Here is a 12,766-nt window from a genome sequence, read left to right on the forward strand (position 1 = left end):
CTTTTTGTTTTATCAGCACCTCCTAGCTATGCAGATGTTGTTACAGATGAGCAACGGTTGAGTAACTTAGCACCATCAACTCTTCGTGGTGACTTGGATCGGGCACCAGAGGGACCACTCTACCAATATATCCACGAATTTCGGTATCAGCCCCCACCTCTGTATTCAGAGGTAAGATGTTGGCAGTTGTTTTGTAAAATTGTAAGTTCCTTAAACTAAATGCTTTTGAACTGTACAGTTTGTTTATACCGTAATTCATACTGCGTAGATGTGTTTTGTACAATGTACTTTGTCATAAGCTACAGGTTGTAAGGACTGGGTTAGAGAGTCAGGTTTACCTCACTAACATTCTCTACAGAACTGTGATAACCACACTTTTGAAAGTATCTTTCAAATGCAAGGAAACAGGGTTTGTTTTAACTGACTCACTGTTACTGTAGCTTTCTGAAATCCCAGTTCCTTTTTCCCCTCCTACATGGAATAATTTTCTTTTTCATAGTAGTTTATTTCCAATGGGTGTACATTATGGAGACTGTGGCACCTAAGGTGGACAGCTTAAAATTTGTTTGACTTCTTTCTGATGCAGAGCAGGAATTGGTTTTCTTATGAGCACGTCTTGCAACCAGGTAAAATGTAGGCTTTTCAAGCAAAGTTGATGGCTTCTCAACCATCCAAAACAGTACCCTCACAAAAGAGTAATTTATACTTTTCTCAGTAGGAGCAAGCCTACTCTTTAATAGTCATGTCAGTGGTGATTCCCCACCCACCTCTATATGTATATACTGACCCCCCACCCGCCCCTTCATGTATATACTCACCCCATGGTTGCACAGCCATGGGGAAAAGTGAAGCTGCCTGTAACAGCAAAAAAAAAAAAAGTTACAAAAGTAATGATTTTGCTGTTCTATTCAGACAACGGGAATAACATTTGGAGGATGGTAATATTACAGAAAGAAAATCCGACTGGAAATGGCTAACCAGTTACAAGATGACCACATGCAGAACAGTAAGTTTCATGTGCTGTGTAGTACAATGAGATAAAAAAACACCTCTAAAATCAAGGTGTGCAAATTTTCCTTTCGTGAATAAAACAACCAAGACATGTTTGGGTCTCCTGTTCGGCATCTACTTTTCTGAAGTAAAAGTAGAAAACAGTCATCGAATCCCTAAATGATTTAGCCAGTCTGCAGGAAAATTTGTCCCAAGTAAATAACTGGTGCCAGAGTCATGGACTAAAACTAAATGCCAAAACGTGCATTATTGTATCCTTTGGGAAATCGTGTATCCCAGGCAATTACCACATTAACAATACACCCCTAAGAGTTGACCCAGTTGTTTTGGGATTTGGAAACTTGTGTGGACAGTGACCTGATTTTTGACCAACATGCATCCTTTGTCCTTCTATATTGTACAGCTTACAAACAGCAGGATTGTGTCTAGATATATGGATACTTGTGTCCCTTTACCTAGTCCTTATTAGGCCACTTACTGAGTGTAGTGCCTTCTTCGGCAAGTGTCTGTCCAGTACATGCAACAGTTGGGATGCCCGCATAGATACCTTACTATTACCTAGTCCTTATTAGGCCACTTACTGAGTGTAGTGCCTTCTTCGGCAAGTGTCTGTCCAGTACATGCAACAGTTGGAATGCCCACATAGATACCTTACTAAAAGGCTACATGACTTAAACAACATGTCCAACATGGACCGACTCAGTCTCATCACTAGACTCGGTATCCTATGGACTGGGAAGAGGTGACCTGAGTCTGGCATACTTGGCATCCTCTGTACCCATACAGATGGATTTACTGCACATCAGCAAGTCAGATGACATCATAAATATTCTGTGTAGGGATATAAACCTCTTCTGCAGCATCAGCAGAATGGTTTGGAGGGACAGCTATATCTCACAGAGGATACCAATGTTGTGGAAAAGACTGCCCTTCTACATAAAACAAAGGTTCATCTCTGTCCATATTCAAGCGCAACTTGAATCTATGGATGGGAAACAGAAAATTTACCCGAGGACCACCTGATGCACTACTAATGGACAGAAGCAGCTTCATGGGTCCCTTCAAATTGTCTATGGTATGATCCCAGTTATTCTTATTAGGGAGTAAAATATAATTATCAGCCATGGGATGGGATAGACAATTAGAGCACAAAAGGGAAACTGGCTAGGCTCAAAATATCCCACAAGGCCAGCTAGCCTAGTACTTACCTGTGAACCTATGAATCTGTAAGACAATTGCTGATGAATATGACCTTTGTCCATAGATAATATATACTTGCTGTTTTAATTTACAGTGTCTTGCCTGCAAAGAAATAGATGAAGTTTGTATCTTTAGACAAAGTTGCCTTTCTGAAGGGTATCTCATCTGCCTCATCTTTTATAATTGATGCATTATTTACATTTTTTTCTTTTTTTCTTTTTTTCTTTCATTCATTATGTACATGTGTATGTATGTATGCATTTATTAACTAATTACATTTGTTGACTGAAATATCCAATTCAGAAAGCTCATTTTCAGTGGCTTCCCAGGGAAGCGCTCAAAGCAGATATGGTATAGCATAAATTATACAGTGGTATTGATACAAAAAATACAGGCTACTAAAGAAAGTAACAAACTGACATATAGACATGAAAGGTATAGAGATATACAGCAATTTGGAACTTAATATTTTAAGAGAAGATTATAGAAAACGTGATAGAAACACGTCTCTATATGAGCTTGGTGTAAACATTGGCTGCAGGACTGCCACTATTGATGTGACACCCTAACCCCATGTGCAAAAAAAATAGGAGAAATGGGTTGCGGATGGATGGATTGACAGATGGGTGGATAGACATGACACAGGTAATATTTAAAGGCATTTGCTGAATGTCCTTAAAGCTAAATCTTCCCCGCATTAAAGTATATAATCAGGTTTTCCTAGCTTTAGTGCAGATTTTCCCATAATAAATCTGGTAGTTGTAGATTTAAGTATGTACTGTGGGCTTGTATGTGTTTCCAGTACTTAAACGTAATAAGATGAGCACAATTATGCCTAAACTTAAGATACAATCTTGTTGACTGTCCATTTTAGCCAAAGATGGGCTTTAAGGAGATTTTCTTAAGGACTGTTTATGGGGAATCATTCTTATGTTAAACAGTAATTTGTTCCATTGTTTGCCAACATATACAGCAAATTTTGAGTCATCATATCTGTTATTGTCAAGTGTATTCACTAGAGACTAGTCAATCACAGGTTTTTTTACAGCAAGTGGTAGTAGGAGATAGAGATGGGCAGATGGGTAATGTGAAAAATTTGAGGAAGTCAGCGTGTTGTGCGGCATCAAGCTTGTGACTGCAGTCCAGCCAGCTAAACCGGTGGGGAGACAGTGCTAATAATGAGGTACATTTTGGTGACCAGCAAGAAGTCTAGATATTCTGCCATGTCCCAGTTTGAGCTTCCACTTTATGGATGGCATAGTAAAAAGAACAGGGAAGTATTTTAATGTAGGAAGAGTGTATGACCTTGCTATGGCAACTCTTGTATTTTTTTTTATTTGAAATGTTTTGCAGTGTACAGTTTTCTCTAGTTGATGCTGACTTTACTTTTATATGTGCAGGTGACATTTTAATTGGTTATCAAGGGGAACTCTTAAAAGTTTGGAAGGTGGTACTCCTGTAATTCTGATGTTATCAAGTGAATCAATTAGTATGTTATGTTGGATGAAACAATGGTACCACGGCACAGCAAGGACGTATTATTAGAAGTGAGAATAGCACCAGATTTAATTATTAGAAGAGGACAGGGGCCTGATTTAGGAAAAATAGTATTGGGTTCATTTTAGAAGTATTAAGAAGTAAACCCATGTTGTTTAGTTTTATTTGGAGTGAATTAAATAAGTTTGGAAGTGTGGAGCTTACTAAATGAGGTCCATTATTAGGCAGTGCAGTTGATGAATCATCCACATACTGTATTTGATCCAAATTCCCAGGTATGGTAAGTCATTTTGTTTGCATATAGAGTAAACAAGAGTTGACATTAATGTTTGTAGAATGAATATCACTTTGACACACTACTGTTGTATTTATTTATGTATATATATATATATATATATATATATATATATATATATATATATATATTTTTTTTTTTAATTTGTTAATTAACACTTTTGTCACAGTGTTATTTACATATTAGAGCCTGATGGTAAAATGTACTGTAATTATAGTAAAATAATATAAGAAATGTGCTTTGCGTACAGTATGCCATGAGGGTTTGCTTTTCTTTATTTCTGAAGAGGCATAATACGTCAGGACTGATGTCACCTGTCTCTTAATTGAATGTGAAGTCAGAAAGTGGAAGCTTTATTTTTCTGTGCTTCTTCTTCCAGTCCAAGTACAATAGTTTTATGTAGCATTATAAAACGCACAGGTTAGTTTGCACTGTTTGTCATCTACTGTCCTTCATACAAAATTAAGGAATCCCTGCCATTTCATCTGCTTAAACTGAATTTAAGTTTTACCTATTTATAGTTGCAGTGATATTTTGTAATTTCAGTTTGAGATTAAATTAGCTGTGCCTAGAAAGATGATTGTTGTTCTGAAAGTATCTGTAATGTCATTTCTTTCTAGGTTGACCCAAATCCAGACCAGTCTACAGAAGAGAGGCCAATCTGTCCATCCCGTTGAAGAGTGGTCTGCACCAGATGGCTGAAGTTCATTGCAGACAGAAGCGCTTCTCTTCCGAGGACAAGAGAATGTGTATTGGAGATCCGCTTTTACAGGAATTCATGTTTTTCCTGATATTGTGTGGATACATGCATACAACCTGTGATCATGATAGTGCTTGTGTTCTAAGCAAGTAACTGTTTCGCATGCCTGAAGAAACTAACTTGCTCCTTTCATGAAATACCATTGGCACATATTTGGAGCAACAGTTGGTGTATGGTCGTATGTGTTGACATTTGCAGCATTCGTCAGATGAGGAATGGATAAACGCCTCCTGTTCATGCAAAAATTTGCACGCTTTCTTCAGTGCTTGTATTTTATGGTTCCATTTAATATCACTACAGCGTCTTTGAGGCACTCAGCTGTAAACCACAGGCTCTTCCTACCTGTGTAGCTCATCTGTGGACTGCAAGAAGAACAAACAAAAAAAAGTCATAAACTTAAAAGACAGTGCACTGACGTTTTAAATTTTACTTTTATGTAGCCAGACTGTGCTTGCACATACATTTTCTCACTCAGTATTGCTCTAATATGCTGACCTTCTATCACTTCCGTCAGTCTGGATTCAGTTATGTGGACATTCTTGCAAACATCAAATGCCTTTAAGCCAGTCTGCTTTGTTGTGCATTTCTTTTGCTTCCTTTTGTAGTAGAACAGCAACAGATTATAAGGAAACTGGCTGATGGTGTATAAAAACAGAGCAGAGAATGTCTGTGGGTTCAGTAGTTCTTAACATCTTTTATACATTTGTTGCCTTTCTACTGTCACTGCACAGCAGCGTTATGTTACAGGCTGCCTAAATGCTCAATCTCAGGTGAACTTACCACTTGCCAAACTATCGATGGCTTTTTGTTTCATTAAATTGCACTTCTTGAAAAGAGGGACTTGCACAAAATGCAATAAGCGATACCAGTTCCCTTTTTATCCTGTCTTAGCTGCAGAACAGATACACTTATTACCAGATAACCTAGTTTTAGTAAGCTGGGGCAGGCAGAATTCAGAAAAATAGCACCAGCAAAATGCAAAAGTCAGAGGAATAATGACGTGGCACTTTTGTATCCTGTTATCTTTTTAAATTCCATGTTCCATCCTCTGACAAGAATTTTTTTTCTTTTTTGGTGTTCTCTTTTCCGTTCCATCCTCTGATGAGAAATTCAGTGATTTAATTAGGAAGGATCATGAGGGGCGTTTTTGTTAAATCGAAAAACAAACAGTCTGCTACAGTTATTGCAGTGAAGTTAGTGTAACAAATGGTCTTTGGTGTGGTAGCTGATTGTTTTGTTTACTAGACTGAGAGAACCAGGAAACATTTCTGGGACTGATGTGATATTTAATGTGCAGTAAAATCTTAGTATGCATTGAAAGTTTTGAGAAAAAAGTGATCACATTAATGCTTGTGATCTAAATAAGTAACTGTTTGCATTCATCTGAGGCCTTATTAAGAAATGAACAAATGCCAGCTGAACACTTAAAAGAGCTTTATGCTCAGTTAACTGTAGCCAAATCTGGCTTCTGTTCTTTACCAAGGAGTTTGACTTTTCAGTTAAATCACTGCTGCCTGGTGGGATAAAAAGGGAAAGGGGACAAAATATCATTTAAAGGTTATAAAAAGAAATGTGGATGCCCATGACTTTCCCTGATTCCTCTTACAATGAACATAATATTCCTGCTTGGCATCAAAGGGCATTTGTTGTTGTTTGGTCAGAGAAATCCCTCTTTATTAATGTAGACTAGGGAACAATTGCTAGCACCTAAAACATAGGGTAGCTATTTGCATCACAGTGTGATTAAAGAAGTGAGATCAGCCAACATATTCCAGTCAAGTAAATATCCGAAGAAAATGTGATTAGAATAAAGACCTGTCCCGTTTATCTTTAAAAGATAATTCCATATCTTGGTGGTTGTTTCTGTGCTATATAATTGCATCCACTTCTTAAGGACATTGTTGATCTGTATCATCACAACTGTCTATGTATTTGTCAATACATATATTGTAGATGTACATGGGACGTACGTAGTAGTCCAGTATTCAAGCTAGGTTCCTAATTTTAAATTGGGAACAACAAATTCAAAAAAAAAATCCAAAATGTTCTAGGAACAATGTGCAATATTCAATGTTTTCTTGTTTGTTTTACAGACTTTATTCTGTGGTTGTTTGTACATTTTACTTTTATTTTATTTTTTTTTAGTTTGGTGCTGTTAATTGTCTTTGTAGATTATGTTATAAAAGAAATGTTTGCAAACAATGATTGATTGTTCCTTGAGCTCTTCCTTGTGGAAATAAACATGTTTTTGTAATAAACCTTTTAGTTGCGTTTTGTATTTACATAAGTTGTCTAGTCATTAGCTGATTTTGTTGAGTGTGTGATCCAAGCAAAAATATTGCAAGTATATAAACTATAAAAGTTTCATACCTTGAAAAAAATGGAATAGTTTTGTAGCAAAACAGATTTGTCTATGAAAAGCTTCTTAGTGCAGTTGTATCTGTTTTTGAATTTAAGCATTTTGATGTCTGAAGTATCTGTAATTAATTTGAAAAAAGGATAAGAAAAGAGTGCAAAATGATGTTTATTTTGATTGCGCAGATGAGTAGGTTAGCTGCAAGTGTTCATTACATGAATATAGGGGGGGGATGCTGCGCACCAGGTGCAAGAACAGTGTGGTTATTGTAGCAGTTTCTACTCTTCTGACATCAAAAATACATCTGATGAGCTATCATAACGTTGCAACTATTTCTATGGATGGTATGTGAATAATGCTGCTAGTTCTCTCCATTGCACAGTATCTTATCTATCATTGGATGTTACTTCCCAGCAAGTGAAGTGTGTTCTACCTTGAATTAAGTCTGATAGTGTGCAGGGAATATTTGACTCTGGTGATAAGGACATTTTTTTGCTATGGTGTATCTGGTTTAATTTCCCAACTCTTTTGGGTTCCTAATACTATGATGGGAATGGACCCCATTCCTAAGTCAAAGGATGATAAAAGTTCATGAAATTAGTATCATTTCAGTCTTGGTCAGAAGGGCTCTTCGCAGCACCCACAATGTGCCCAGAAATTACTCCTCCTGTAATTCATATGGAGTTCCATGTACTGGTAACATGCCTGAGTACGACTGTAAATTCTTTTGTATAATGCTCCTTGCTTCTACTACGGTTGGAACTGTCTGGGTATCCTTCTTCCACATTCCCCTCATTTCTGTCTGTAAATACTGTTATTTTATGACTTTGCGTCTCTCTATGTAAGACACTGTTGTCATTGGAAGTAGCAGTTTCAATTATATATGCTACTTTTGTCTTTGTATGGACTATGGATTTTCTATAATGCTTTGTGGTTCATGTTTCAGTGCTTCTCAGCTACTTCAATATTATAATGTTTGCACAATCCCAAATGCAACAGTCTTGCCACATTATTATGCCTTTCAGTATACAACCCTTCTGCCATTAGTGTGTCACACCCAGCAACAAGATGTGTGAATGTTTCCAATTCTATTTTACAAAACCTGCATTTGTCTGTTTCTTCCACATGTTGAATTAGCCTTGTAAACCAATGTGTATGTAGTCCACTGTCCTGTGCCGCCAATATTAACCTTTCGTCTTTTGGTTTAAATTCATCTCTCCTTAATCATTCTTGCATTTGGTCCTGATTGACATGAGGTTGTTCCAGTAGTTTTCTGTGCTTGCAACTATATTTATGCATTTTCCACATTTCTTGCCTTCTCATCTAAATCTACACCTTATATTCTTTCTTTTGTTTTTTGGCACATTCATTTGGTGCCTGATTTTTATCTACTTCTGGTTTGATTTCCATTCCCACTTGACACCGATATACTTCTGCTAAACTAAACAAGGAAGTCATCTTAGACATTCTCCTCATGTTTTAAAACTTTCACTCTATTTGGATTTTGAGAGTACAGCAGATATGTATGCAGTCCTACAATTGCAGATCTGTACATGTAATTGGTTTTGAGGAGGCCCATACCTCCTTCAGAATAGGGAATATATAATCTTGGTACACACTGACTTTTATAAGTCATTTGATAAGCATGAAGCATTTTTCTTGTTTTCCTGTCCAACTGGTCCAATGCCTTTTGGACCCAGTCAATCATTCCAAAACTGTAAGTAAGGACAGGAAGAGCAAATTAGTTTATAGTTTGGACTTTGTTCCTAGATGTCAGAGCTGTTTTCAGTATTAATTTTAGTCTTCTAAAATATTCCTTACTACGTTTTATTTGCATTTGTTCATTTTTATTGAGTCTTCAGCAGTTCCCAAATATTTATACACTCTGTCTTGCTGAAGTTTTTTTATATCACCTACCTGTCCCAGACTGATATTTTCTTGGTACTGCAGCTTTCCTGCTTTAATGGTTGCTTACACATTTATGAAGCCCAAATGACATCGTTATATCAACTGAGAAAGTTTTGACCACTTGTAAGTTATGCTTTAAGTTCCTCATCTGACAAACTGTACAATTTTAAATGATCTACAAAAAGAAGATGAGACGTCTTTACACTTTTTTGTTTTCTGGGAGCCAGATTGTAGAAATGTTGAGTAGACAGCTTAATGGGTTAAGGGCAAGACAAATGAGCAGTGGTGACAAAGTGACCTGGAATACCCTCCCCCTTTGAATTTTTATCCCTGGAATAATCATTTGTAATTTATTTGGCTTAAATGCATAGTGGTTTGCTACAGTTTATGGTCCCTGTAATGTAATCTTATCAGTGTTGGGTGTATTTTATTGTAAGCACTCTTATTCATGAATGTGGAGTGCTGTCAGATGCCTTTTTGTAGTCTATCCATGCCATACTTAGATTCTTCCCCAGTTCACAGTTCTCCATTATTACTTTATTTACAAGTGATCCTTTGTTCCATATAACTTTCTTTTATTACACTTTTGTTCTGTTGCCATGATTGATATTTCTTGTAAATGGCTATAAACTCTGTTGGTATCAATTCCAGTGTATCGTTTATGCGTTATCAGAAAAGCAAGTTATTGGTCTATAGTTTTTAGGATAGCTTACAGGTTCACTCTTAAGTAGGAGTATTGTTTTTTTTTCTGTTTTTAACATGGTTGTTGTCATCTGTTTGGGATCTGCATGTATATAGTTCTTATTCATGGCTACATCTTTATATAAAGATGCAAATACTTTTAGCCAGAAGCTGGGTACTGCATCTGAGCTGTGAGTTTTCCAATTAGGAACCTTTCTTAATTTTGTTTCGATTTCTCTGGCTATTACTTCATCCCATTTCATATCCTGTACATTTGAACTTCTTACTCTTTCTTTTACTTCTCTCCATTCAGCTTCTGTGATATGTTCCACAGGATCTTCATAGATTGTTCTCCAAATGTGTCTACTTCTTCTTTTTTTGGTGGTGTTCAATTCCTTTTGCCTCGTTTCCCAGTTCTCTGTAAAACCTTTTGGGTCATGAATAAATTATCTTGTACTTTTCCTTTATATACATCTGCATATCCTGTAAGTTTTTCTGCCTGTACTGATATCTTTAGTTTATTATTTGCAGTAGTGTATCCTAATCCGTTCTGATGCTGCACGTTGCTTTTATGATAGATCCTAATCTGTTCTGGTACTGCACATTGCTTTTATCACGTCTATATTTCTGAGTATTTTTTTTTATCTGTTCCCTCTTCTGTGCTCTCTAACAGTGACATTACTTGTCTTAATTGCTTTATAGTTTTCTCTGTTAGTATTGTGGGGATGGACTGCATTAATACAGGATTATTTCATTTGCATAGAGAGTGATGTTTGATGCTGAGATAGTAGAGGTAATGTCACTGAACAGTGAAAAAAAAGAACAGGCCTAAGAATGGAGCCCTCTGTAAGTTAGTAGGTAAGTACTAGGCTAGCTAACAGGCCCAAGAATGGAGCTGTCTGTAGGTTAATAGGCAAGTACTAGGTTAGCTAAGCCTATTCAGTTTCCCTTTCGAAGGTGAGACTCAAACCCTGTACCTTGGGTCTGTGAAGTAAACACCTTACCCATTATACCTTGTCTCCAAATGCCCCGGTGGACACCTGATGAAAAATGCCTATAGTTGTGGGGATTTTGCTTATGGATGTTTTGTTTGCCCACTGGTGATAACATAGTATGATGGTTCAGGAACTAAATCCAGCTTAGTTAATCTTCTTTAGTAATATGCCATGATTTATGCCCTCCAAGACTGTGTATAACTAACGTTTCAATGGAATGACCTTTTCCCACAGATTAACATATTTTGGCATTGACTGTGTAAATAAAAGAGATATTGTGGCCATTTGAAGCAGTGCAGAGAGTCCGTAAGTAAGCTGTATTTGTTTCAATGATCTGCTACTTGAGCATTATTTTTTGAATGTCTTGGTTATAGGGCAGAGTATAGATAGTGGCTGGAATTCCTCATAGAATGATGCAGCAACTATTTTGAAATGGGACGTTTGAAGGATTTTTTGAATGGGGGGATTATTCCCTGTGAGACCGAGAAGTTGAAGATGTGTGCAAGTGGTTTAAGTCAGCAGCTTGACTGCCATCATAAAAAAAGGGTGGTAGATTGAGTTCGGATTATTCTTGCAGTCATGTTTTTCTAGGTTTTTTTGAGTAGTTTTGGCTAAGATTTCTATGAAGTAAAATGTAGTTGCAAATAGTAGAGAATGTAGGGGGAGGAGGAATCTGAGACAGATGTGTTTATATAGCTGGAAGAGAAAGTTTGTCATGTCAAGGGTTGTGGGATGGGTATTTAGTGAGTTTTGAAGAGCAGTGGTAGCAGGGGTAAGAGGTATATTTGTTGAGTTTAGATGGGTAGTGGGAGGGATAAAAGAAGACCTTATCCCTGTTTACATTTTTTTAATGGGTAGATTAGCTGTTTAGGCTGAAGTATTGCAATCATGCTTGTGGAATGGCCTGGCATAATGTTACAGAGCTTTCTTGGTTAAAAGTAGGTAATCTGTAATTTATTTTGTAAGGGGGAAGATTTGGCTTATTTAATTTCTAGCTTACATCTTTAAGTTAATGTTATGAAGGAGATTCTTAAGCTGTTTGTTTAATGTGACTTTCTGCAGTACCCGGGATTTGTCAATGTGCTTGAGGAGCTTTTAATCAATGGCTAAGCCGTGGCAAGTTTTGTTCCTTTAGTCATCTTTTAACAGTGTCAAAGTGGTTATTTAGTACAGAAGTGGTGATGATATTAAAAGGGTGGAAAGCAGTGAAAGGGTCTTTAGTATCTGGTAAAGACAGTTCCTGTAAGCGTTAGAGGGACAGTAAGTCATCCTCTCTGTATTCAGAAATAGGTTTGGTTTCTTCCAGTATAGGAGATGATCTTGGAGCTTTGAATGAAAGGTGGTCATAAATGAGGAATTGTTGAGGAAATTAAGTGATAAGGATGTTTCTACAACTTTATGGGGTAGTTTGGTGATGAGCAAGTCGAGAAGGGAGTCATTTCCTTGTTTTGTGTAAGGTCTGCAAAGGGTAGAGGACATTCATGTGAGGTTATATTGGTAGAGAAATGTACACACTGGGTTTTCTTAAGTTGAACGGTCATTGAGGCTAAAGTCACCAGGAGTTGTGATTTTATTTTTGCTGCATAATTGAAGCATGTTGTCACCATGTCTTGGAGTAGGGCAAGGAAGCTGAGGGAAGAATGTGTATTGCCATTACCAAAGATTTTATGTGGAAACCTATACTACTGAGGTAAGAAACCAGTTTCAGTAATTTTCTGAAAGGGTGGAATTATAATGTCCTCTGTAATATCCATTTTGATTCTCTGAAGTGCCAAAACTTTAGGAATTTTTTAACACTAGTTCTGTTGGGCATTTGTTAGAGAATTTGAGCTATTTTATGTTCATTTGGGAGTTATCAGGGAAACTGTTGCCAGTTGATAATGTGCATTGATGCACAGTTAGGGATGAGATAGCTGGTAGCTGGATCCTGAGGATTATTGGTGGAGGTGTTGCAGGGTTTTGTTGGAAAAGAATTTCTGTATTTAGAGGTACAATATATGGTTGGAAAGTACAGTTTGAAGAATGTGAATATGTTGCTGCTGGAAGTGATTCCCAATCTGATA

The 12,766-nt window shown here is 37.0% G+C and overlaps 1 protein-coding gene across 3 annotated transcripts in view; it reads left to right on the top strand.

Annotated features, from left to right (window-relative positions):
- LOC122800808 (arrestin domain-containing protein 3-like) overlaps nucleotides 1–7,021 on the top strand; it is a 45,578-nt gene extending 38,557 nt beyond the window's left edge. For 2 of the 3 annotated variants that reach the window (XM_044070086.1, XM_044070088.1), the window contains exons 7-8: nucleotides 17–201; nucleotides 4,624–7,021. In XM_044070086.1, the coding sequence (XP_043926021.1) occupies nucleotides 17–201; nucleotides 4,624–4,680 (242 nt within the window). In that variant the 3' untranslated portion in view covers nucleotides 4,681–7,021. The remainder of the gene's footprint in view (nucleotides 1–16; nucleotides 202–4,623) is intronic. The other variant, XM_044070087.1, reaches the window with a different exon arrangement.
- Nucleotides 7,022–12,766: the final 5,745 nt, after the last annotated feature.

The sequence above is a fragment of the Protopterus annectens genome, chromosome 4.part1 (genome assembly GCF_019279795.1).
Source record: "Protopterus annectens isolate FY-2018-M chromosome 4.part1, PAN1.0, whole genome shotgun sequence".
Taxonomy (NCBI): Eukaryota; Metazoa; Chordata; order Ceratodontiformes; family Protopteridae; genus Protopterus; species Protopterus annectens.